Source organism: Schistocerca cancellata, chromosome 3, assembly GCF_023864275.1.
Source record: "Schistocerca cancellata isolate TAMUIC-IGC-003103 chromosome 3, iqSchCanc2.1, whole genome shotgun sequence".
NCBI classification, from domain to species: Eukaryota; Metazoa; Arthropoda; class Insecta; order Orthoptera; family Acrididae; genus Schistocerca; species Schistocerca cancellata.
Window position 1 is genome coordinate 381,466,922 of NC_064628.1, and position 27,287 is coordinate 381,494,208.

At 36.7% G+C, this 27,287-nt stretch overlaps 1 protein-coding gene across 3 annotated transcripts in view; it reads left to right on the forward strand.

The window, feature by feature from the left end:
- LOC126175085 (tyrosine-protein phosphatase 10D) overlaps positions 1 to 27,287 on the forward strand; it is a 337,665-nt gene that overhangs the window by 251,158 nt on the left and 59,220 nt on the right. For all 3 annotated transcript variants that reach the window (XM_049921622.1, XM_049921623.1, XM_049921624.1), the window contains exons 14-20: positions 901 to 1,064; positions 1,154 to 1,459; positions 3,849 to 4,127; positions 11,372 to 11,469; positions 11,632 to 11,826; positions 21,063 to 21,179; positions 24,081 to 24,240. In XM_049921622.1, coding sequence (XP_049777579.1) covers positions 901 to 1,064; positions 1,154 to 1,459; positions 3,849 to 4,127; positions 11,372 to 11,469; positions 11,632 to 11,826; positions 21,063 to 21,179; positions 24,081 to 24,240 — 1,319 coding nt within the window. The remainder of the gene's footprint in view (positions 1 to 900; positions 1,065 to 1,153; positions 1,460 to 3,848; positions 4,128 to 11,371; positions 11,470 to 11,631; positions 11,827 to 21,062; positions 21,180 to 24,080; positions 24,241 to 27,287) is intronic.

Sequence of the window (27,287 nt, forward strand, 5' to 3'; positions counted from 1 at the left end):
TACTTGTGGACTCACGTCCTACAACTACTTTCCGTAAATGCTCATGACAGTAGCACACAAACAGTCGATCAGATTCACCATTTCTGAGATGGTTGTTTGCAGACATCAGGGCAAAACAATCTGCCCTTTGTCAAAGTCGTGTCAATGTATTTCCACATTTGAGGCCAGTATTGGTGTTAGAATGACACCCCATTCATCTCTGTTCCATTTATATACATTCCTTACAGAGTAACACGGCTACACTACCATCAGATGGCGCTCAGTATCGAGATGGGCTCTGATCATAATGTTTTAGCTCGTCAGTCTATAAGGGAAGGACAAACTGAAGATAATGCTGATTCATTGACTACCCTATTTGCACTTACTGCATCTTCTTCGGTTTTCATGTGGTGTCTATTGCTTGCTTGCATTTCATTTTTGATCTATCTTTCATCTTTCCTTCTGTGTCTCAGCTGACCTTGTCATCCTAGTTTACTTTTTACTTTCCTAAAAAAACTCCAGGGTAAAACTTGCTGGCTTTCAGGATCAATTCTTTCTCGAGATAGTGTACATGTAGGGGCACATAGGGTTGTTTTGTGTGTGTGTGTGTGTGTGTGTGTGTGTGTGTGTGTGTCCGTCCATCCTTTAGCTCAAGAAAGGATTGATTCTGAAAGCTAACAAGTTTTCTTTCTCTAAGATGATGACTCAACACTTTTGCTATTCAGTGTGTTGTCTCATTTACTCCTAAATTACATACAGTTTTTTCTCTGCCACTGAATGTGTATGATTAACATGAAAACATATTTTCTGATTTTGCATGAAGTGCACAAGTGTACGAAGATGCTTTCCATACAAAAATGAAAATATAATAACTGTTTGTGTTGAAATGCATCTTGAATATTGTTTATACGTTGTAAACAGGTATCGCACAGAGGATGAAACATCTTGGGTTAAACTGCCACTTTTACAAGTACCTGAAGCTGAAATTGCTGATATGACACCTGGTGAGAAGTACATAATTCAGGTAACAACTGTCAGCTATGGTGTAGAAAGTAATAAACCACAAGAAGTCAACAACACAGTCCGTGAGTATTCAAAATTTGCAAAATATCACATTAAAAGAGGAATTTGAATACATTTGATAACCTGTAGCAACTATTTTCTTTTGCATTAGGACCCAACCCTGTAACAGCCATAGCAGTCCTAGTTGACTCATCTAATGTGACTCTCGAATGGCCTCGCCCAGAGGGCCGTATTGAGTATTATGTTATCAAATGGCGTGCAGAAGATGACCCAGACACTGCTGAACAGACACGTAATTTGACAGAACAGAATGTTCATGGCGTGTCACTTGGTTCCAAACCACCACTTGTGAGGATGCTCATAGGTGATCTCATGCCAGGCCTGAAGTACTTCTTCCAGATTCATACAGTTTCACATGGAATGAAGAGTGATAATACAACTCTTTCCAAACGAACCAGTAAGTTTTGTGTTTATCAGAAATTTTGATTTTAGTAGTTACTTATTTAATACTATTATTGTTTAAAACTTTTGGAATTAAATTGGTGAGTTTCCTTTGTTCTATGTGTATGCTTGTATATTGTGCCCGCATTGAAAGGCCGCAACTCTTTGTGACCACAACTACAGGGAAACAACCTTATTTTTATTTATGAATAGCTTATTTTTTTTCCCTATTTTCTGTTCTAAAACAATTTTCATATACACATTTGTTATGTGTTGCAAGAAAGACTGTTTAATATATCTTACAGAACTGGCTCAAAATAACAGTGGGAGGAGAGGTTTGAATGTGGATAAAAAATATATCTGTCAAAACTGTTCTATCATTTTCCCAGTCATAGAATTTAAAAAATCCGTTATTGCCTTTGTATGGGTATTAAGCAGCTACTAAGACAAAGTTTTGCATACTGACCAAGGACAGAAGATGTATGAGAAGACCAAGGAAAGGGTGTGTGAGTGGATAGATGGATGAACGGACTGGAATTGGCCCTACAAGACCACCCCATGAAGCAGACGGTGATTGTGGTGGTGGTGATGACAGTGGTGGTGGTGATGAGGAGGATATCCATTATATTTTTTCTAAGTCTGAACTTTTTCTTTTGGAAATATTTTGGTCATTTTTCTTTCAGTTTTATGTATTTTATTGGTAAAAAGTCACTCACCCATTTTATTGAGTCTGTACATATTTCGGAGCAAATGCTCCATCTTCAGGGGCCAAAATTTCATTTGAAGCTGTCTGTTGTCACATGATGAAGCAGCCTTATCTGGAGTTGGTTGGATTGAGAAATAATTGAAAACTATACATAAAACTTCTTTAAAAGACCAATAAAAAGTCAAAAGACAAGATATTTGATTATGAAGTTAATATGCACTACACACAGATGAAGACCAATAACATATGATATAAATAATACAATTGTTTGCCATATTTTGTAAAAGATGCAACAAAAGTAAATGTGTAGGAGAAAAAGCAAAGTATTCAGAAAAAGAGAAAAAATACAAAGTACAAAACAAGGGAAGGTAGAGGTAATTAATCATAGATTTGTCACAGGTAACCAGACCTTTATGTCAGTTGTTTTACATAATAAAAAGAACTGGATATTGTGTTCGGGTAGTCACATGTTTCTCAAACTTTTTTACAGTAAATAGTTCAACATGCTTTACATTTGTGCAGTTTTCTAGAACATAATCACTATAGAATTTATTTCCTCTGAAGTCTTGGGGTACTCTGGCCCTCTTGTTCCTTACATCTTTCACATAAATTCTGTCTCTTCTCCCTTTCTTTATCCATTACATTGTTATATATATTTTATTATTTGCTTGCATTTCTTATATTTATCCTGCAATCTACACCATCTGCTTCTTTTGCTCTTTCTCTTTCTCAAATTGATTGTAGATGTACGTTCATGACATCCACTCATCATTTTTCACGTCTTTAGATTTCCGTTTCTCATTCTCAACTTCCACTTCACTCAATTACTTCCCTACTACTTTGAGCTGTCAGCTTTGTGTGCTCAAATAGCTGGCTTCTCTCTCCGCCCAATTTCTTTCCACACAGTTTTTATTACTTATACTATCTGTATTTTTTTTTCCGAAACCACTGTATTACTTCATTTATATGCCCAGTTTTATGATTCGATTCTGGAGTTACTTTCAATGAAAACTATATGTATAGTGTGTTAACTTCATTTGCGGGTCAGCTTCTTAGTCCGAAATCAGTAAAAGTTAGCAGATGCCGTAAGGCTTTGGCCATTAGTCACTTGTTTTTGGCTGCAGCCAATGTTAGCTAACTGCCAGTACTGTTTTTGAGGCAGTCATTGTAGACAACTGTGCTGTACTTCATTTTATTTCATATATTTTCCTTCATGGTGCACTTAGGACTTTTATTAGACAATTTCAGTTAGGATTTCAAATGATATTTAAGTGACCTTTACCTTCATGCACGACTTCTGCTTTTGGAGGAGCGTAAACTAGACATTAAGGTAACCATACTGCAGGTGGCAATGTTCCCACCTCCCCCCTCACACCCCCCACCACCCCACCCCAAATCTCTGGCTTTGGCCAATGTACAGTTGTAAGTACACTCAGTGTTAAGTGAGTACTGTAAAAAGAAATGAACAGGAGGAAGAAACAACCGTTTCATAATGTTAGGAGAGAGATGCTGTGGAGGGTGAAAAGTACAAAAGCAATTAAAATCCACAGGACATGCAATGTGAAATTCAAGATTTCAGCTAGGGAATATCTTCTACTGTTAAGTTCATTTAGTAAATTTGAATCAGTCATGCAGAAGTTGTAACAAATCTTGCTTCTGTCTTTTGTTGCAGAATTTAATAACAATATTATTTTTACAGTGCCCTTAATACAATCAGAAGTTGTGCCAGTACTGGAGGCCACAGCAACAGATTCGATGACACTTCGCTACACTCCTACACCTCAGTCTGTTTCACATTTTGATCACTACCGTTTTGAGCTTTCGGATCCAAGCATTCCACCTATTGAAAAGGCAGCCAATGACACAGAAACAAAGGTCACCTTCACAGGCCTTGTACCAGGAAAGCTGTACAACATTACCGTTTGGACTGTGTCAGATGGTATCTTCAGTCAACCACAACTTCGACAGGACCGCCTATGTAAGTTTCATGAATTTCTTAGATTGAAACTAATGATGTATTTAAACTTTGTTTCCTATAATGTCTAATAAACACTAAACGTAACTACTCAGTGTTTAATTCAGAGGTTAAGCATTTCATAAGCACATAAAAAATTTTGAACTTCTTACTAAAATTGCAGAGAATGTCCTTCCTCAGAACTAAGAAATGAATCTATACATACACAGGTAACTACATTATTCTGGTGCTGCAGTTTGACTGTGGTTGTTGGTTGTGTTAGGTGGGCTGGATGAGAAAAGGAAGGAAGAGACGAGGCCAAGGATGGAGTTGTGAGTAGGGATAATAGTGCAAGGGAGCTGAATAGGGAGGTGACGCCAATGGTGACTTTAGTAAAGATACCTCACAAAGTATTATTGATAAGCATCAGACAACTATCATTAGAATTTTTCATGAAAAAACAAAAATTTAACACTGAAGTATGCATTCAGTTTTTTTCTGTTTAGTTGAATTTCTGCATCCATTTATTCAGTTTGATAATAGGTATAAGCCTTGCTCTGTCAACAAAGAACAGGGACAAAGGACAAACTGGGAGCAAACTTCAGCATGATTCATAGGTATACTTACAAGATGAATGGCCAGACAGGGATGGAAGCTCTGTCTTTCTGTTTACCATAAGAGTTTTCTTATTATTAATTTATCAGTAGGGGAAACATCTTCCGGAGCTAAAAATTGGCCAGAGTAGATCCTTGAAATAGAAAGGTAGGCATTAACACTTTCGTTCTGTGTCCAAGGAAATATGATTGTAGCAAGGGGGATTGAATATATCTGAATATAATGGACATGTTGTAATGCGATACAAGTAACAGAAACCAACATACGAGTAAGTGTTGTTGGTAATGAATGTAAAATGTAGCTTTTATGTCATAATGATTTAATTGGTACCTCCCATGGTGATAAAACTAAGAAGTTCATCTACTCATAATAGGATGTTATGTTGGATAAGAAATTGCTATTTAAAAGCGAGAGCTTAGAGTGGATAGATAAGAGGAACTAAATATTTTGTTTAGACAAATTTTAGGGTCAAAAGATGTGTTTGAATAATTCTTGACTACAGCATGGTGAATGAAAGAAGATCTGTATGGCTTTGCTGGTGAATCATCTGTTATTTTGATTCATCTGTTACTTTTAGTGTGTCTAGCTTCTGCAGTATGTTTAGTAAATAGGCAATGTAGTTTCCGTTAAACATGACACATGTTATAAGTAAAATTTGGAAGGAAGAGTGACTTCCAGAAGAATGGACGACGGCACTGCACACAAAAAGGGAGATGTAGTGGAGTCTAGGAAATACAGTGGAATATCATTAATACCAATGACCTATAATATATTCTCAAAAGCTTGCAGAACAGAGTGAAAAGTGACTACATCCATACCGTATTTACTCAAATCTAAGCCGCACCTGAAAAATGAGACTCTAAATCAAGGGAAAAAAAATTTCCCGAATCTAAGCCACACCTGAAATTTGAGACTCGAATTTCAAGGTGAGAGAAAAGTTTTAGGCCGCACCTCCAAATCGAAACAAAGTTGGTCCATTATAATACGAGACATAATTTAGGTCGAATGAGTGACAATACACCTACAGTAGTTTGGTTCGAGTCGTAAGCTTAGCAGTTAAGCTTTACCAGGTAGCCATTGCTATGTGTCAGGCGCTCCATCCGTATTTATATGGGTACCCTTCCTTTTTAAAGTGCTTCGTCTGGTTTGAATTGATTGCTTATTTTTCTTTGATCTGATAAGTGCTGTTCTCTTTGTTATAGGTGTTTACGTCACTCTAAGCTGAAAATGCATTACTGTATTGTGCCATGCATTGTTTTTCGCTTTTTGATAAAGATTGTTCACGCCGGCCTGTCGCCGCTTGCTGCATGACTTGCTTTTGTGCATGGTACCGCCGCTTACAATTTAAAAATAAATAAATAAATAAAACAAATAAAAAAGAGGAATTGTCTCAATAGCGAAACAATGGCAAGAGACTGCTATTTGTTGTTACTTACACTGCTGCTTTCTTTAATAATGATCAACAAGAACGAGAGTTTAGCGAAAATTTTTCTCCGTTTGAAAATCTTTGCAGATGTCTCTTTTAGTATGTTACATTCTGTACCGAAATTAGAGTCATCTTAGATTTAAAAATCTAGTCAATTGCCGTGCTTCATTTCTGACTGTATCACTATTAGGCATAAGAATAATACGAATATAAACATGACATGATATGTGTATTCTTCCCCGTTTGCTGTTGTCTCACTCTAGTTTCGTAGTTTATTAGGCTGACAGGATTTAAATGAGATAGCTGCAAACACGAAAGAACACATGAAAAAATGTTTTTATTCATATTATTCTTATGGTGAAGAGAATACTGCATGTGATTCACAATTCATAAAAGTTCCTATTAGCAACCATCTCTTCTCACAGGTAGGAAAAAATTCAGAACGTAGAGTTTCCCATATTGACAAACATCCCAAACAGTCTTGCCAGTCGGATTTTCGTAGTACATTGAAATGCTGCTACATTCGAAGATGAACAGTACGGAATTTGTATTCTGGAATCATTCTGTATTTCCTTCGATGGATAATGTATGAATATGCAGTGGTCGAAACTCGGGGCGGAGAAAAAGCTCGTCTTCCACTTTTCTTTTTTTTTTTTTTTAATTTATTTACTGACGCAGAGGTTTTGGCGCCAGTATTTATCTTTGTGCCTGCAAAGCATGCCTGTATAGCACTACGTATATTCAACGGCAGAAGTTAGTTCTGGTGGCACCTACCAACATTTTTCAGAACTTCCGCTTACTTTGCACTCAATTCTAAGCTGCAGGCGATTTTTTGGATTACAAAAACCGGAAAAAAAGTGCGGCTTAGATTCGAGTAAATATGGTAATTTTGCAAGTACCAAGGAGGCTTGAGTAGAGAAGATCATTTGCAAGACAGATCTTGAATCTGAAACTGGTAGTTGCATATCAGAAACAGTGGAGCAAGAATTTTGTGCTCACATTTGCAGACTTCAAGAAAGATTATGATTCAATGGAGAGACAGATATTGTTACATATTTTGAAGGATATGAGTTTGCATAAAAAATCCAATGATCTGATTAAACAAACCCTAAGTAGTATGATACCCCAGGTCAAGCTCAGAGGAAAGGTTTCAGAGTCCTTCAAGATCAAAAACAAAGTCACACAGGGATATAGACGCTCCCTTTTATACTTTAACTGTGTACCTGATTAGGTGATTAAGGAATGGTGACAAGAAATAAAAGGAGTGTTAGGAATATGACTGAGGTGCAAGAAAATATGAATACAGGTAGATTGTCTGACATTTGCAGACAATATTGCTATTTTGTTGAAATCATTATATGAGCAGCTAATAAAGTCTTGCAACTACGGAGACAAGCAAATAAAGCAGGTCAACATATCTCAATGGAGAGGACCTACGAGGGTGGTTTGAAAAGTTATTGGAATCACCATGAGAGGTCATTGGACTGTTGCCTGCAAACACGTGCCACGTCAGTGCTCTTGGAAGAGAGCTGTGGCAGTGACATGGCTCTGTTGTTGTTCCCATGTAGTGATTTGCGAAGATGGAAAAAAATCAAGGTTCGAGCAGTGATAAAGTACTTTGTAAAGAAAGGTGTAAAAGCAAATGACATTCATGTCAATTTCCAGAATACCCTGGGGGGACTCTGCTCCTTCATATTCAACTGTTGCCAAGAGGACAAATGAATTTAAATTTGGTTGGGAGAGCTTAGACGATGATCCACGCAATGGTCGGCCAACTTGTGTTACTATCCCAGAAATCATTGCAAAAGTGCACAAAATGGTCATGGAGGATCACTGATTCAAAGTTCGTGAAATTGCTCATGCTTGCCATATGTCACGTGGAAGGGTGTATCACATTTTAACTGAAGAATTAGAAATGAAAAAATTATTTGCATGCCAGCACACGTGTGCCGTCACGATGGCAAAATTGCACGAACTAAGATATGAATTGTTGCCACACCCACCTTATTCACACGATATGGCTCCGTCAGCCTTCTGTCTCTTCCCAAAACTGAACATTTTTCTTGGTGGACAATGATTCACTTCAAATGAAGAATTGATAGCCGGAGTTGACAACTATTTTGCAGGCCTGTAGGAAACTCATTTTCGAGATGGGATCAAGGCACTGGAACATCGTTGGACCAAGTACATTAATCTACAAGAAGACTACATTGAAAACTAATAAAAGTTTCAGTGATGTAAGTACTTTTTTTTCTATTTCGTGCTGATAACTTTTCAAACCACCCTCGTAGTATATGACAGACATCAAGGCAGCTCCTAAATGGATGACAACAAAAGGAGGAAAAATTCAGAAGGTGGAAAGATTTAAATATCTAGGGGAGTGATTTTACACTGGAATGACAAAAATAAGTGATGGTAATACAAATAAACGAAATGAATTTAGCAAACAAATTAATGTTAAACATTTACAATAAGAAGAATCTTTTGATCAGTGCAAAACTGAGACATTACCAGACAGTGATTCACCCTTTAAGTCTTCTAAAAAATCAGTAGAAAGTCTGAACTAGTAAGTTCAGGAGTACTTGAGAGACAAGAACTTGTGGAACAGAGGATTTTTGGGTCCATATTGGGGCATCAAAAGCAGGAGGTGTTGAATATAGAAGATGATCAAAGGAAGAACTCTCGGCTGAGATAGAGAGAATCTCTGACATCGTCAGAAAAAGGAGGACATGTTCTTCGAATGCATCTGAAGAATGGATCAAGGGAGGTTGACACGTCAGATAATACAGTTTGTTGTGAACATGAGAACCAAAGTACACTGGATCCAAGAGGTACACAGATACCCGGAAGGAAAGGGAATACAGGAAACATAAATTTACAGCAGTGTGACTTTCCAATAAAAAAGTTCTGGCGGTCACAGGTTTCCAGGACCCAGGATAGAATTAGGCCCAGGGAAAAAGCATCATGGACAGAATAGTGAAGAATGTTGCAAAGTATGAGAATTTAGTAATATGTAGTGAGGATAAAGGCCAGAAGAAAAGAAGCTGACCCAAATCAGTGTGGTCCTCATATGATTAAAATGAAGAACAAGAAGAAGAAAATTTGACTTGAGTAACTGCCCACCATGACAAAGATATTGAGTATGTCCTCAAGAAGTAGATGTTATTGTGTAGTTGAAGATAAAAGAAGATTACTTCAGTTTGGAGATTGTGACATGAATCAGAGAAAGTGTGATAGTGTTGTTCACTATTGAGAAGAATGCTGTATTACTGTAACACACTGACTGTCTAATACTTTGCTGTGATCATTGTAGGAAGTGTTAGATATTTGAGTCATTTGATAATTGGTAAGTTGGTGAGCTCTTCAGAAGGGATGATAGGAGTAGATAATTAGCAGCTGATGCTGGGATCTTGCCCAAATGTTACTTAGAAAAGCCATAGCAGTTACAAGTAGTATTGTTCTGTTTGTTATTGTGTGAAAGTAAAAATAACTGCCAACACATTTAGAGCAGATTTCTGCATTTGAAACCTAAACAGGGAATGAAGATAAGGAACTAAAGTTTATTTTGGAATCACTTTGGTGTTTGATACAGTGGCAGCTTTGTCTTTGTAATACACGCACACACGTGATCTCCCACATAATGCCACATCTCATTGCTGTATAATATAATCCTGATATTATGACTTTAATATTGGAGCATGCCATGATCCACAAATAAAAATATTGTATTCTGTGAAACAATTCAAAATGTAGTTGTATCTCACCTAGTACCTAGCTTTGCATTTGCAGTCAGGAGAGCTTACGAACTTGGGTGGGTCAAGCATGGTGGGAACAATGATGGGGAAACATTGCAGTAGCAAGCCCTATATCTTGATCACAATAACCAAGTGATTTGTTGAGCATGTAAGGGGAGGGGGATGTTGTTGATTTGTCGTTGTGGTCAAGCACAATATTGCTCCAGTAGAAGCAGCTGTGCAGCTCTGTACTGAATATGTTAACACACTCCTTGTTAATGAGCAGAATTGAGTTCACTTTGCAGAATAATAATAGTCACTTCACTTTCCTAAGCGATTTCACACTTGGTATTATACATTATGTAAAAGAAAAATATTGCAGTGAGAAACAAAGCATGTCAGAACAAACCACAATACAGTCAGTAATTTTCATCCATAGCTACTTGGCAAATGACAGCTTGCAGCTGTGCATGGGACTGGAGGTGTGATCAAACTGATGCTCTGAACGCCTGACACAGCCATATCATTTAAATATTTGGGCATAACATTGCAAGGTGATAGGAAATGGAACGAGCATGTGAAGATTATGGTAGGGAAGGCGAATGGTTGACATCAGTTTATTGTGAGAATTCTTGGAAGGTGTGGTTTATCTGTAAACAAGGCCTCACTCATATAGAACTCTAGAGCAACCTGTTCTTGAGTACTGCTCAAGCGTTTAGAATCGGCATCAGGTTGGATTAAAAGAATAAATCGAAACAGTTAAGAGGCAGGCTGCTGGATTTGTTACCGGTAGGTTTGAACAACACAAAAGTATTATGGAGTTTCTTTGAGAACTCGAATGGGAATAACTGGACGGAAGGCGATGTTCTTTTATAGGAACGCTATTGAGAAAATTAGAGAACCAGCATTTGAAACTGACTGCGGAATGATCCTAGTGTCATAGACAGTCATTTTTCCATTGCTCTGTCTGCAAGTGGAACAGGAAAGGAAATGACTGGTAGTGGTACAGGGTGCCCTCCGCCATGCGCCGTATTGTGGCTGTGAAGTAGGTATGCAGATTTAGATGTAGACTGGTTGTTGCTGTGAAAGTAGCTGTTGATCACTTTCTTATTCTGATCCAAGTGTAGTTGTGCACCTCATCTGTGCTGTAGGTGTGCAGTGAGTGTGATATCTTTAAGAAGCATATGATGTTTTAATAATGTGTGCACCTTCATCTTCAGTTTAAATTTATATTCAAGAACTGTTTTATAATATCTGGAGGTGCATTGAAAGTTCTGGAACTGAAGGAACTGTGGTTCTCCAATTTGGGTTTTAAAATAAAGGTAATTTTGTATTTAATTTCATATACTTGTTCAGTTTTGAATATGAAAGTGATCCCCTGCCATATTAGTTGAGGAACACCACTGGTTTGATGGTGTGTTATTCTGCTATAAAAATGTGACAGCCATTCTTGCGTCATTAACCATAGTCTGATGATTGCATGCACATTTCAGATCCAGAACCTGTTTCCTCAATAAATGCCACAAAAATTACTGACACGCAGATTACTCTGACTTGGATTCCTCCACGTGGTGAACTGAGTGATTTTGAGGTAATCTACATGTATTAGTCTAAACATGGGAACTTTGCGCACTTGGGTTTACAATGTGTATCAGAATTGTTTGTGTGTCTTGTTGTTAGTGTTATACTTCCTAATACAATTTTTGTGACAACATGTTCATTACTCACTTTCATTTTGCTTTGTCTTGTTCAGGTTACCTACCAGAATGCTGATGGCTTGCTTATCCATAACTTAACAAAACTGAACAGTATTACTATCTCAAACCTTAAACCCCACTGGAACTATACATTCACAGTGGTCGTCCGGTCAGGAACAGAGTCATCATTTTTAAAACCATCTGTCCCCGCTTCGGGAATCTTCACAACTGAAGAGTCTGTACCTGGAATGGTATGCATTTTATAATAAAAAAAATAAATAAATAAAAAATAAATAAAAAAAACTTTTTTTATTACATTGATAATCTTATTTGTAGGAAAAAAATTGCATTGAAATTTCACAGGCAGAAATTTGTGTCCAAGTCGCAACTTCCATTAAAACTACAGTTATTTATATATATTCCATACTGTTCTGTAATTTTGTTTTTGAAATGATGGTTGCTCAAAAATCTCCAGTTGTCTAGGTGTATAATGAAATGCTGTACATGGTTTAGGTGTATAATGAAATGCTGTACATGATTTGATTGTCACATTCACTTTTGTTCTTGAGTTAGCTTTGCAGTTGATCAGTTACTCAAGGCGCATTTTGTGAAATACTGAAATATTTTTCAATGTTAACCACATTTAAAGGCAGAAAACAGTAATTTATTATCAGTTACAGATCCATCTCATTCACCACTGTCCTTACTAAAGTTATTGAGAAAAATACATAAATATCTATACGAAGTTACTTTAAAAGAATAATATGGTGATAGCCTCTCATTTTGCTTTCCCTTACAACATTTCTGTATCATAAGTCATATTTTATCTCAATGGAATGGAAATGAAGTCCCATGCTTCTTGACAGAGCGTAGGGGAGCGATGTGGGAGACCCGCACTGCTGTACTAGGCAAGTTCCTAATGGATGTAGTTTGCCGTTGTCTTCCTCCAACCATGATGGGGATGAATGATGATGATGAAGATGATACAACAACACCAAGTCATCTCGGGGCAGGTGAAAATCCCTGACCCCACCGGGAATCGAACCCAGAACCCCGTGCATGGGAAGCAAGAACACTACTGCAAGACCATGAGCTGTGGACTTTTATCTCACTACTGAACATAAGCTACCCTTTTTGTATATTCTGTGCCCTTCCCAAGGTTTTTGATTGCATGAATTATAACATTTTACTAGATGAACTAAAGTACTGTCACGTGGTTAGTGCCTAAAGATTGGAGATTGCTGTGGATTGTCTTAAAGGTTTTGTTCCAGCAAAAGCTGGAGTGGCAGTTAATTTTCTTCTTGATTCCTTATCTTGAATGGAAGGTTAACTTTCTGTGACAAAAGGGTGTGCAGAGAGAGAAGTACTCCTTCAGTCCGTCCATTATTACGGAAAACAAGGAAATGTTACCACTGTTTGAATCATTAGTTGATTTTTTGACTTCTTAAGAGTTTCTTTCTCTTACTATGGAGGTGGAAAACATTACTGTCAAAATGTCATGTAAGGCTAGTAATTCTTTGGGATTTTGTTCCAGCTGTTATTGGACTGTGGCATCTATTTAAAGTTTTGGAGTGCAAGTACCATTTTTCAGTTGCCGTGCTACATGGCCCCAGTTCCCGTCTTTCACCTCTGAACAGTCTGCAGCACATTTTGTTGTATACATTCGATTTCACCATCATCCAAAACATTACATCACTTTCTGTTGTATTACTTGCATTGTCACAGTCTTCATCATTGCATGGTTCACAAAAATCACTCTCTTCCAGAAATGTCTAATTCTCATAGCTTAATCGTTGCACTGGTCAGGTGTGCTGTCACACACTGAGATCATGGAATGCAGGCTAAATGTGGGTAAACTTGGACTGTGTGCTCTATTTCACAAATGTACAACTAGTGCCATTTACCATTGTGGCTGCAGAGTTTTAACAGAAAGCGGCAAGCTATAGAAGAAAAGCATGATGTGCCTTTTATACTATCGTGGCCGTGTACACATCATTATAATACAGTAAATGGAACTGCCATGATGACTGGAACTATCACTGTAAGCAGATGAGTTAATTATAAGTTGTCGGTTTCAGAAATAGATATATTAGAGGCTGTAGATAAATAAAACCTAATGTGTAAAACTTGTTTATTTCCAGATGCGTAATTAATGATCACAATGTTTTGGCACAGCGGTATGGGTTAGTAAAGGGGCATCATGTTCTCTTGCACCTTCATTCCCCTGCAGGTGAATACTATACAGAAAAGTTGATTCATGGCTCAATCCAATTTGGTCCAGATTTTTTTTTTTTTTTTTTTTTTTTTTTTTTTTTTTTTTTTTTTTTTTTTTACACTTAACATTTTTGTTACCTCAGACAATGTGCTGTGGTTCATATTCAAAGTCAAATGGTAGGTTTTGTGTAATCTGGTACATGAATTGGTTCTAGATTAGAGGAAGGCAAATGTGAAAAGAATGGCTGATAAAGTTAATCATACCCATTACCAAGAAAAGCCTTTAGATTGAAAACAATTTTTCTGGCTACTACCAAGGTTGCTTTTTATCACAGAGTATAAGCCATTTTGTTATAATTATGAGATGAAATGCCGAAATTTAACTCGGAAGTATCTGATCCGAGGTTAAACTTCAAAGAAATGTGTGCTAGCAGATTTAACTTAATATGTTGTTGCAAATTTGACAATATGAGCATGTTGAAATCTGAAGAGGCATCTCCATTGGTGTTCTTCACATGGTATTCAGTTGATGTGCCCTTGAAGAGGAGCAGTTTTGAATAATTATTGGTATGGATTTCAGAATGCATTTGAGTGTAACTAAGTCCTCTGAGAAACTTTCTGTGGTCACAAAGCAGTTACTCTAACATTAGTCTTTATTGCAGCTATTTTTGTGATTTGTAGATACTACACCGAGTAGTTTGGAATTTGGTGTTGTGTGAACAGTTTTTGAGACATTTTGTTCTGTAATGTCAAAAGTGATATTCAGCATTGAAACTGGTTGCAAAACTTTACTGTAACAGTTTCACCAAGAGACTAGATGGCCATTATGTGTCACGACGTGCTGTGATGTTGATTTTTCATTAAAAGTGAAGGGGGAATGCAGTGTGGACAGAAGAATACCAAATGATCCAACATCACAATCTCACTGGAAGAAGGGAGGAGAGAAATTACAGATCAATGTGTTAGACTTTCTCTCCCAAGGTTTTTCGGATGAACCTAGACTTCAAAGCCCGAGGCTTGTTCGAATGAGATGCTTTACATAACATATATTGGCCAGCGTGTGTAGCACAAAATGCACCATTTTTAGGAACCCAGAATCCAGACACTTCGCTGTCTACTTTACAGTTTCAGTTCTGATCTGGCTATATGTGGTTTGTTCATTTTTTTCTCAAAAGTGTGAAATAGCATCTGTATTCTTTACTTTCAGAAACAACTTTTCCAGAAAGATGTATTATGGCGTCTTAACTGTGCAGTTTGAGAGGGTGCTTGTGTATGAACACTTTGAGGGATACTACTTTTTGAAGGTGTAAAGACATGTTTCGGAAGGATAGGTGTTGCTATTGCTTCCAAAACTTTGTCATTTTGATGTCACAATTTCAGCATGTTTATGGGGAAAACGACTCTGAGCAGAACATCAGTATGCAGAATCCATATCAGTTACTGTACCTATGTACATTCAACAAAACAGAACTGTTGACATGGAAAATGGCTAAATTGCACATCAGTCATTCTCAGTCCATACAATCATGTCACAACTTTTGGCAACACTTTTGCCCGATTAATGCCTGTGTTGCATTACAGCAGCAACATATTCTTGTACAAGTGAGATGTACTGTACACAACACTGGAAATTAATACCCATTAAATATTATACATGGAAGTAAAGGACATCAGCAGTGACCATGAAATATGTAATAATTTGAGCAGCACTAAATGCAGTCTGAATGGGGTGTTCGTTTCATTGTGTGAGCAGTTCATAGGCAGAGTCCGTGGTCATTACTCATTGAACCAGAGTTCAGTTACACCATTTGGCCAATACTTTTTTATGTCCCTATTGTGATAGGTGCCAATGGTCTTTCTGTGTTAATTTCTCTTGTATTAATGAGTACAATGCTGGTGCATATTATTTGTAGTTTTTAAATGAGCTATTGCAATAACGAGCTGAAAAAGCTGCATCAAAGAGATACCCCAAATTTTAAACAAAATTCATTAAAGCTATTTTAAGGGCTTCGTTTTATAGGAGTAAGAGAATATAATGATGTTGAGGAGCGAGTGATTTTAGATCAATCTAGCAAAATTATATCTTTTATGAAGCTTGTATTTCAAGTAGTCTCAACAACTACTTAGATAATTATTCAATTCTTTGGCATGATTGAAACTGGTAATGATACACTTTTTATCAAATTACATGCTCAACTCTTTTATTCAGAAACCAAAATTCGTTATCACTCTCAATTTAGAAAACAGCCAGCTCCAGTTTAAGTTACAAAAGAGAGTATGCATATAAAGAAGTGGCAGATAGATTGGGAAAGCAGATGCAGCAGAAAAAATCATTAAGATGAAACTGAGTAAGAGAGAACAAATGTTTAAAGAGGAGCTCAGATTTTGATCTCAAAGTAAATTTACAAATATGGAGGGAAAAATAAGTTCAGCTATTCATTGTAATGGGCCTGAATAAGATGTTTAAGTTCTGTCAGACAATATCTAATAAAATGCTATTGGATGTGTGTAACGATCTGTAAAGGATAAGCAGATATGATTTTCACAATCTTCCAATTGACGGGACAAGTGTAGAATATGGTTTTCCAAAGTAAAGTATAATTAGTTTTTTCCATAATTTAAAGGAAAATGGACCTCGATAATGTCAGTGATCTGTGGGTATGAAACTACACACACCAGGTGATGGACTGCCCTACTTTTTGCCTTACTGCAGTTAGAATTTAATTTGAGAAAATGACTATACATGTTCTGATTAGCATTTTTTAAATTTACTCAAAAGATACTATAATTACTGAAAATGATTCTGAGAGTAGAGGAAAGGTGCCTATTACGGGAGAATTTGCTACTATGAGAAAGCTAGATTCTGACAAAAGTAAGTGCTCAGCTCTGTTACGAAGTATCAGAATTTTGTTCTAACAGCACCTGAGACTTAGAGCAGTGACAATAAGACCATTAGAGAGCTGGATATTGTCGATAATCCTTGGTTTTAAAAGTGTTGAATTTCAAGTTTATAGAGTGTATGTGCTTGTAGGGCTTTAATATCTGAAGTTGAGTAGCGGTTACAGCAATATTCATAAGATTATATTCTTCATAAAGCTCTCATTCATTTGATATAATGAAGTGTCCTCCAAATGGAGCAGCGTAACTGTGAGGCTAGTTTTGAAGTGCGAGAGGGCTTATTCCTAATGTGCGATAACACAGGTATCCTAATACGGAACAAGATTGCGTATTAGGACACAGTATCTCATATTAGGAGTAACTTCAGCTTGCCATCCTAGTCACTGGATTTCGACTCAGTTTTATTAAGTGGTTTGACAATTTTGTGAACTTCGTGAAGACATTTGGTGGTGGTCCTATTGTGATAATATGTGACATGCATTGCATCACATTTCTGTGATAGACAAAGCAAGAGGAAACAGTGTCCAGATCATCTGTTTATTGCCCCATTCTGTGCATAAAATACTGTCTCTTTTGTGGAATTTATGGCACTGTCTAAAATGTATTGTCCCCAAAAAATAGAAACCTGGTGGGCACATAACACAGGTAAAATAGCAACCTCATTATTGATTACATCGTTATTTGGAGCAGCCTACATGAGAGCAATAACAATGTAAAATGCTTTAAAAAGCCTCTGGAAAATTGGCTCTTCCCCTGTAACAGGCAAAGGCTTCACAATACACCAGGATTTTGACATACACGATGCAAATAACAGAGTAAATATGAGTCCAGTTGGTATCTGGCTAGCTCCCAAAATCAGCAAGCCACACCATGAGCCACCTGATCTAGAAACATCAGAATTTTCTGAATGTCTTAATTACTTATCATCATCTCCATACAGGGAATGTTTCAAACGATTTAGAGGGATGAAAGCTGTGGTGGAATCAATGGGACATAAGCAAAAGTTTTGTTCTTGAAAAAGAAAACGACAAAAGCACAGTAAACAACCTTCCATTCATTCGTTGATGGCAGTGATTCAGATGTGCTGTCTGAATACGAAGACACTCGATGAATGTAAATGTAGGTAAATGGGCATGGAGCATGGAATACCATCCTTGGGCTTCCGAAGAATGTTAATGTTAAAAAGAGCATTTGTATGCTCTGACTGCACTTCTTTTGCACAATAAGCACAAAGAGGCAGTATGGAAGAGAATATTATTGTTTTTGGGTTGCTTGTGCTTACATTGGTCAATATTACATGTTTTCTCTGTTTGTCTCATATTAGGATGCCATTTCTATTTCTATTCAAATTGGCTTGTTTGAGCTTTCCTCAAATTTACACATGTTAAGTGTTAGTTAGCACAAATTCAATAAACAAAATGTAGAGTACAGTAATCTCGTGTAGATTTCTATTTAATATAAATGTTGCAATATCATGTGAGATGAGGAAAGCTCTCCTCATCAGAGATGAGGCTAGTATGGGTCCAGTCACTAATGGCCACAATTACCTGCCTCATCCGACAAGGCATGGAGGGGATCAGCTTCTGGAAATATATCTGATCATCCATGGGACTCCCCTATGTATCCAATACTAGTTCTGGGGCCAATGTGGGCCGGTATAAGTTCATGTGACACTTCATTTTGCCCCAAACTTTTCTGTGGGATTTAAGTCCGGCACTCAAACGGGCCAGTCAATCTCGTCGACATCAGCCTGTTGCAAAAATCATTGCAGAATGATTCAACGCGAATGAACCTGTGAGTGGTCCTGCTGGAACTAGATCTCCTCATTGGGTGAAACAATCATTCTTGACAAGTACGAGGATGCTATCTCTCATGGCGTGATATGCTGAGGTGCCCTAGCAATAAATGACTGTTCGTCAAATACTCGTCTGTGGCGCAGTGTATTATGTTCGGCGTACCTCGGCTATATTCATGTTATGCCCTCAACACATCAACAAACAATGCAATGTAAAAAGAAAAAAATGGATGAAAATGACAGAAACTTTAATTTATTCCGTGAAAATACAGATCCTCATTTGCTGCCATGCAACTCCATGTAAGTGTTCAGTTGTGCTCTTATTTGTTTGTTCAAGGCAGAAATATCTCAGCATTTCTAACAGATAAAATTAAATGTTATAATTTATATGCAAAACAGTATGCAGTAATCATATACAATCACAGAAAATCAAAAAGTTCTATAAGTAAAATCATCACAATAAGAAGGGAACAAATATGGTGCTAAAAGTGTGTTAAGTGTGGTGCTGCCACCGTTCCCTGTGTGTGTTTCATTCTCACTAGTGTGAGAAGGTATCCAAGAATATCAAGACATGTGAATAGTTTTGTTTTGTTGACTGTATATCAATAAATTATGAGTGTCTCTATTCACTTAGTTATTTGTTCATAAATATCAACACTTGATAACTGCAAATATACAGTCATTTGGTACTGCATTGGATGAGTTATGCTACAGTTAAGAGTCAAAAAGTAATATTGATGATCGACAAAAACCACCTCACTTTCTTATTACACATGTATTGTGCTATGACTGGTATCTTACTAAGAAGATCTTCAGGTTTGTTCTCTTCCATTGTAAATAACTACAGCATGGTAAACACAGCTCAGTTGTAATTTTACTAACTACATATGATGAAAACTGACGGTTTGGTTGCTTTAACTCTTCTCTGTGTTCAATGACATTGCTTGTTTTGTAACTATATTATTCATAACTTTTGATCATTCTGTGAAATCACAATTACTTTTCCTGGTATATTTCACATAGTTACTTTGCAAGTGTATTTTGTCCTATTCACTTACTGCCATACCTCTGTAATGATGATGCAGTTTTATGCAAACACTGACACCCGTTTCCTTTTTATTGTTCATAATTGCCTTGCTAACCTTTGTTCGTATCTATTTTTCAAGATAATGATTACTAACCAAAATTAATTACCTGATTACAAATAAACACTGTGACCCAAGACTGTAATTATAATAAAGCAATTATTTTTCAATTGCTGTGATTAATAATGTAGTCATTTTTTACTCTTTTGTTTGTAACAGCTATGATGATACAACTGTTCATGGCACTTGGCAGAGGCCAAGTATTATGTTCACATGTTTACCTTTGTAATATACATGTTTACTTCTGTTATGGAGTGGCCCTGTCTGGACAGTTTGCTGTATGCAGCATGCCATGCCTGCCACCATACAACAGAAAATTTGTGACAGTTGTTCCTAGATTTGGTCTTTAAAATTACGTATGACAACCAAACCATTTATTTCATGACTTTAGCACAACTCAGTGAGGATTTGGCATGTGACAGTTGTCAGTATGAGTTGTTTATACCTTATTTGTTAAGATACTGTAACTTTAGCCTAATTTCTTGTCTTGTTTAACTGCAGACAACTTGCAGGTGTTCTCAGAATAAAACCACTTGTAGCATAATAAATGTGTAATAATACAGCTGAAGTGATTTTCATTAATCATTAAAATTAATTTCAGATGTAGTGCTCAATATGATAAAGATTAAGATTTAATACTTAGCAGGTTAACACGAGTACCTACTGGGACTTTTTAAAACCATAATTCCTTACACAGGGTATTGTTTTTTCTGCCCAGTTTGTAAAATCCAATCAGTAAGACTGAGTATAACTTGAAAGGTCACATTTATCTGTGTAATTGGTGTACATTGTTTCTTAAACCATCTTTTTAAAAATGTTGAAAACCAATTGGACAGTGATACAGGTCTGTAACTGGAGATATATCCAGTTACAGCATGATTCACTAGGATGTAGGAGAAGTAAAAAAAAAAAAATACATTTTACAAATATAAATTCAAATATAATTACAAAGTATATAGAATATAAGGAATACAAAATAAAGAAATGTTTACCCAATAACAGTACAGTACAGTGCAGAAGATAATTAACACAATGCTAATAAAATAATGAGTGAAACATGGAACATACAACTTCTCTCTGCTCGTGAGGAAATTTAATTTGCATGCATGTTTTGCTTTGTCAGAAAATACATTGGAAAACTGATTATGAATGTGACTCAAGACTGTGTGTAGTGCATCTGCACAAGATTTTGGTATTGTTTGTGAATAAACCATTACAGAAAAAGAGTTTTGGTTGTAGGTGTAATGATGATGTAATTCACCTTACCTTATGTTGATGTAATTCAAACTAAATTAGTACATTTGTACACCTCAGTACGAGTATTAAATACATTTGTGTTTTGGCAGTTACTTTCTCGTAGAGCTTTTTATAAACATGAATGTATCCACATTCTTAAGGGGGGAGTCATTGCTATATAGAAACATGAATGTTTCAGGTTGAAAATTTCCATCCCACAGAAGTTCAACCAAGCTACATTACCTTCACTTGGATGCTTCCAGGTGATGCACAGAATGGAGTTATAAAAAAGTTTACAATAACGTATGGACTTGAGGTATGTTGAAAATTCTAAGTACTGTTTTTTCCTATACAAAAAAGTGTAGATCTTAGATTAGCAGTGTTTGATGGCATGTAACTCTGAAAAATGTTTTGCAGTTAAGCAATGTATTTAAATTGTGAATATAGGATAAATTTCTTGGTGACCTGCAGAAGGACTTAGGACACAATCATTAAAGCAGGAGTGATGTTCAACTCTTCATCTGGTGATCTAGATTTAGGGTTCTCTTGTTTTCCCTAAAGCAATCAGGGCTTGGATGATTACTTGGAAAAGGCCACAGCCAGTTTTATTTTCCATCCTCTTAATATCTACTTAACTACATCCCATTTCATTTTTATGCGAGTTATATGCATTTCTTGGGACCTTCTCTTGGCTCTTTCCTCACATTACCAGGCTGTTACATCAATCAGATTTTTATACATTACTGATCTCTTCACATTCCACCATATGCTGCAGTAAAGTTAAGCATCCTGTGAAATTCAGCCACTTTCTTCAACTAGTTTACATCTTCTGGGAAGTTTGAAGTTCGCATTCATTCCATTATATTATTAATACATGTGTTTCCTAATTTCAGGCTCATATTTGTCCCTAGAAATACTATTAAGACACTGTCAGAACTTACTTCCACCCTCTGCAAAGCACTTTATTGTTTTCCCAGTACATGGTGCACCCAAAATGTCACTCCACATATGGCTCCTTAACAGCTGACTACAACATTGCCTTCATTACAGTGTAAACAAAATATTAACCTGAAGGATGTTTAGGCATGAAAATTTTCATGTGACATACTATCTATTAACTCCAAAACACTTTTATCTATGGTCTTTAAATATGTTTTCATCATTCATAAGTGGATATGCTCTAGTTACATAAAAGTGTGCCAATGAAACCCTTTGTAGTTAGATCAGAACCAATTTCAACATGATTTAGACAAAATATCTGTATAGAGCAAAAAGCAAGAATTGGCCCAAATAATGAAAAGTGTCAGAGCATTCATGTGAGTACTAAAAGGAATCTGTTAAATTTTTGTTACGCAATAAATTACACAAATTAAAGGGTGTCAATTCAAATAAATACCTAGGGATTATAATCACAAACTACTTAAGTTGGAACAATCAGTTAGATAATGTTGTGGGGAACCAAACCCAAGACTTTGTTTTATTGGCAGAAGACTTAGATGATGCAACAGATCCACTAAAGAGACCTGACCATCCTTTTGTACTCATTTTGTACTATCGTGAAATAGGGGAGAGTGTGTCATGGATGTTATATTCGAGTCGGAATGGCAATCATTAAAACAAAAGTTTTTTGTTGTGGCAATATCTTATTATAAAATTTCAACCACCAATTTTCTCCTTTGAATGTGTAAATATTCTGTTGATGCCCATCAACATAGGGAGAAATGATCATCATAACAAAATAAGAGAAATCAGAACTCACTCAGAAAGACTTAAGTGTTTGTTTTCCTCACTCACTGTTCGAGAGTGGAACAGTAGAGAGATAGTGCAAAAGTGGTTCAGTGAACCCTCTGCCGTGCACTTACCAGTGAATTGCGTCATTTAGATGTAGATGAATAACTATTTAGGTTAGCTTTTATGTCGATTTCCTTCCACATCAAGCTAGTTCTGGTTATTCCATGTGTTTGAAGTTCAAGTTATGTTAGCAGCTTTTAAAATCAAATCTGCTACTGCCTACAATTTTATTTAGTCATAATCTGCACATTGTTACTTTCAAACATGTTTATATATCTCATTGTCTTAGTCTACTTTCTATATTTTCTATTACTCATTTTAATTTTGCAATACATGAGAAAAATTGTAAATTAAGTAACACCATAACATGTTGTGTTAAGTGGCCTCCTCCTTTTGCAAAACAATTGTTCCTTTGGAAAAAAAGTAACATGTTCTTTCTCTTTCAGTTTCTTTTTGAAATGTTCATTAGCATCTCGCAATGGATTCCTGTGTTTATTGTAAACTTAACCCTCGAGTGAGCAAGCCTATGTATAATGTCCGCCAACCACAAATAATAATATTATAGAGTTACATTATGAGTATTAGGAGTTACATTCCATCCTGGAATTTCTGTTGTTTGATTAACCACAAATAATACTGTTTTGAACCATTTATTTGTTGTTTCACAATTGTGTGCCCATACCTATTCCTTTACTATTTTCCTCGTGTTATGAAAAATGGCGTGCCCACTCGAGGGTGAAAACCCCATTTTGATTTTTCAGTTCTTTTTAATTTTTGATTTTTCAGTTCTTTTTGATTTTCCTTTTTAATGTCCAGTTCACATGTGAATAATTGGTAGAGTGATAGGCAGAAACTTGCATGTAATATGAGTAAGAAATATGAATCCAAAATAAATTATTAGCAGGCTATGGCTTTACTTTTATGAAGGATGCAATAATGCTATCATTTAAAAGTGCAACACACTAGTTGTCATGTACACAAAAACTGCGGATTTGGTTCTTTTATTTATTAATACTATAACATCACAGTTTAACAGGTGCCCCTAAATATCATGAAGATGTTAATCTTTTGGAGTAGAATTTGTAATTCTAACATGAGTTAACATGGCAATAAGTGCCTTTAAATATCCTCTTATTTCTAAATAAATGGATGTATTTGATTTTTTTAGAGATCCTGATGATTAAGTCCAAGAAGTTATTAATTTTCCACGAATGTGTTAATTTTTTTCATATGTATATTGACTGCAGAAATTATTTTACGGTAGCTATAGAAGAACACAGTAGTTATTTTCCTGGAGCATCAGTAACATGTGAAATGGCAATTCATTGGAATTTGTTTTAGAGTATTGTTAAAAAACTCAAACTTTATTATTTTAAGGGATGATAATTCATCTTCTTTCTGTTTTTTTTTTTCTTTTTTTTTTCAGCTTTCTACACATACACAAAGCCGAGATTTCTTACCAACTGAGTTTAGTGGTACTATAAGGACTCTGATACCTGGAAAGACATACATCTTCAAAATACAGGCAGAAACCAAAGTCGGTTATGGACCTGAAGCGAAGTGGAAAGCTAAAATGCCTATATTTGGTGAGTTGTTATATAACTAGTATACCTCATCAGTGTGGATATACAGGGTGTTAAGAAAAAAGTGTTGAATACTTTGAGAGGTGACTGTACTCATTGAAACAAGAAAAATAAGACCAATAAGCATTGGTGCAGAAATGCATACTTTCCAAGATCAGCACTTGTTTGTAGGAAGGGCTGTATGATGCTTGGTTGCGGATATTAGTACAGTCATTGCTTTGGTGCTTCACCAAATGTGTCAGCAGGGTATCATGATGTCTTGCTCACAGTGCTCTATGTACCATTGTGCTCTACAGTCAGTTGCATGGTTCAAATCGTGTTGTAGGTTACATTAGTTTTCATTGTATTTGTGTGCCCTGTTGTACAGTACTGTCAACCCTGGGTGTGTATCGTGGTGTTTTATCTTCTTCGAAACACAAGTTCACTTTTGTGTTTACTGTTATTGTGGTGTTTGTCTGTACCAATGGTACAATACATTTACAACTTCTCTCATCCACCACTTGGAAATGAAAGCCTACTACTTGACAAGTGAAATGGTGGGTATGATATTTTGCTTAAGTTTAGCAAATGGACATAGCTTGCGAGCCCATGCCCACTATGCTGAAAAATATCCTCAGTGCAGAGTGCCTGCTGATAAGCTGTTTGACAGATTTTCCAGTGTCTGAGGGACGTAGGTACCATTGCACCTTGGAAGACTGGCAGTGGAAGGCCCCACATAGTCTGCACACCTGGTATGGAAGAGCATATGTTAGTTGCAGTGGAAGAAACCCCTGGGACCAGTGTGCGACAATTAGCAGCAGGAGAAGATATGCCTCACTGTAGTATCTGGGAGGGTACTTCTTGAACAGTTACTGTAGCCATATCATCTACAGCACGTTTAGGCCCAAGGCCACAATATTGTAATGACAGTTGGCAGTTCTGTCGATGGCTGTTGTGGAAGTGTGCTGCAGATTCACTGTTCACATCCAAGATTTTATTTACTGATGAGGCAGCATTCACAAGAGCTGGTGGTGTGAATTTCCACAACCAGCATGTATGGGCTGATGTAAATCCCCAAGCATTCAGGAAAGAGGCCATCAACACCAATTCTCAGTCAGCATATGGACAGGCACACATGGCGATAGATTAATAGGGCCATACATGCTATCACAAAGGTTAACTGGTGTGCGCTATCTGGACTTTCACATTAATGTATTGCATAGCTTGCTGGAGGCTGTTCCATTGCAGTAATGGATACAAGTGAGGTTCATGCATGATGGGGCCCCAACACACTTTGATGGCACACCACCACATGTTCATCACAATATCTGCGAACATCTGAAGAAGACATTTCAGGACTGCTGGGCCCCTAGGCGTCCGGTTATGAGGACACTTGAAGGAATTGGTCTACACCACGCCAATCAGTGGTGTGCGGGTACTACAGGCTCATGTCTTCGATGTGTGCCAGCAGGTACAAACAACAACCAAGTATACTTCAAAGGGTGCATCATTCCTTACATGGCAGAGGGGTGCATTGTCATGAATGGACCCCACGCTGAACACCTCCTGTAAGCATGTATTTATCACAGAAAGTATGCATTTTTGGACCCATGTTTATTGGACTTACCTTAGAAAGTTTGCATTTCCGGACCCATTTTTATTGGACTGTTTTTCTTGTTTTGATGAGTACTACCACCTCTCATTATATTAAACACCTTTTTTTGAACACCCTGTATAATCAAAAAACAACCTGTACATCCTTCCCTCACTCCACACAATTATGCAACTATTTAAATATTTCAATCAGAAAACAAGCTTATCTACGTTTTCTTTTTCCAAGCATCTAACCCCTAATGAAATTAACAAACTGATCTTTCTGAAAAGCTTTAGATTTTTGTGGACCAATTTTACTCCAATTTCTTTTAATATTGCCTATCTCTAACTTGGTTATAACCTGACAACTCTCTCTCCTTTGATTTCTATAATCACAAGAATTTTGTCTTGTGTGTTTATAGCCCACACTTACACTTCCTGCCAGGGACAAAGTAGGAATCATAGGTAGCAATTGAATTACCATATTTAGCCAATTATAAGACAGGGGTGTCTTACATTCATAGACTAAACTGTTGCTGTTGAGATCAAATATTTTATTTTGTGTTACAGTTTAACGCAGGGTTCATCATACATTTACAGATGACGCTTTGGCAATTGAGGTCATGCACAAATTTAATTTGAAGTATTCGGAAGGGTACGAGGAGGAACAGTGACACCAGCTTAGCAAAACATTCGGACAAATGTGAGGAGGGGAGTGATGAGTGGGAAGCAAATTCCATTGTGCTGCCAACCATGAGAATGTATACTATGTACCTTGGTTACCGTGTTTAAAATGCAGTGAAACTGTATCTACTTGCAGTTAGAACTGAACTGACCATAAAATTGGATAAATACTAAACAATAGTATACATTTATACAGGAGAGAAATTAGTGCCAACAAAAATATGTTCACAAAGGATATTTGAAATAAGGCACAACAAATGAAACATAAACTGCTAAAGATGTACATCACTGATGGTTTCAAGGTTGGCTGCAGTGTAACTCTGTTGAGATATGCGCTTGTACAAGTTCACAGTTCACAACTGGTTCATGCAGACAATATGATGCCAATTTGTAGTTAATGGTAATTCATGAAGCAGAGGATACAAACAACTGTTTAGCAGGGAGAAAATTTCGTGTCACAGATGCGAATGTTGGTAGGTGGCATAAATTAAAGGACACCAGTTCTACGCACAAAACTTTTAGTGGACTGAAGCAGGGAAGGTTTCATGAATCGGTGCAACAGGTTGTTCAGTATGTGCAAGAAAGTGCAGTGTAGGCCTGCCAAATACGTGAGAAATTATCTGAATGAAGGTGCTGGAGAAGAAAGGAATTTTCCAACTACTTGTATCGCAGAATTCAAAGTGGCTGCTGGCTGGTGCATGAGTATGATGAAGAGGGTGGGGCTTACATTACAAATATGGAACAGCACTAGCTGAGCGACTTCTCGTGGTGATGAAAAACTACGTACATATTGG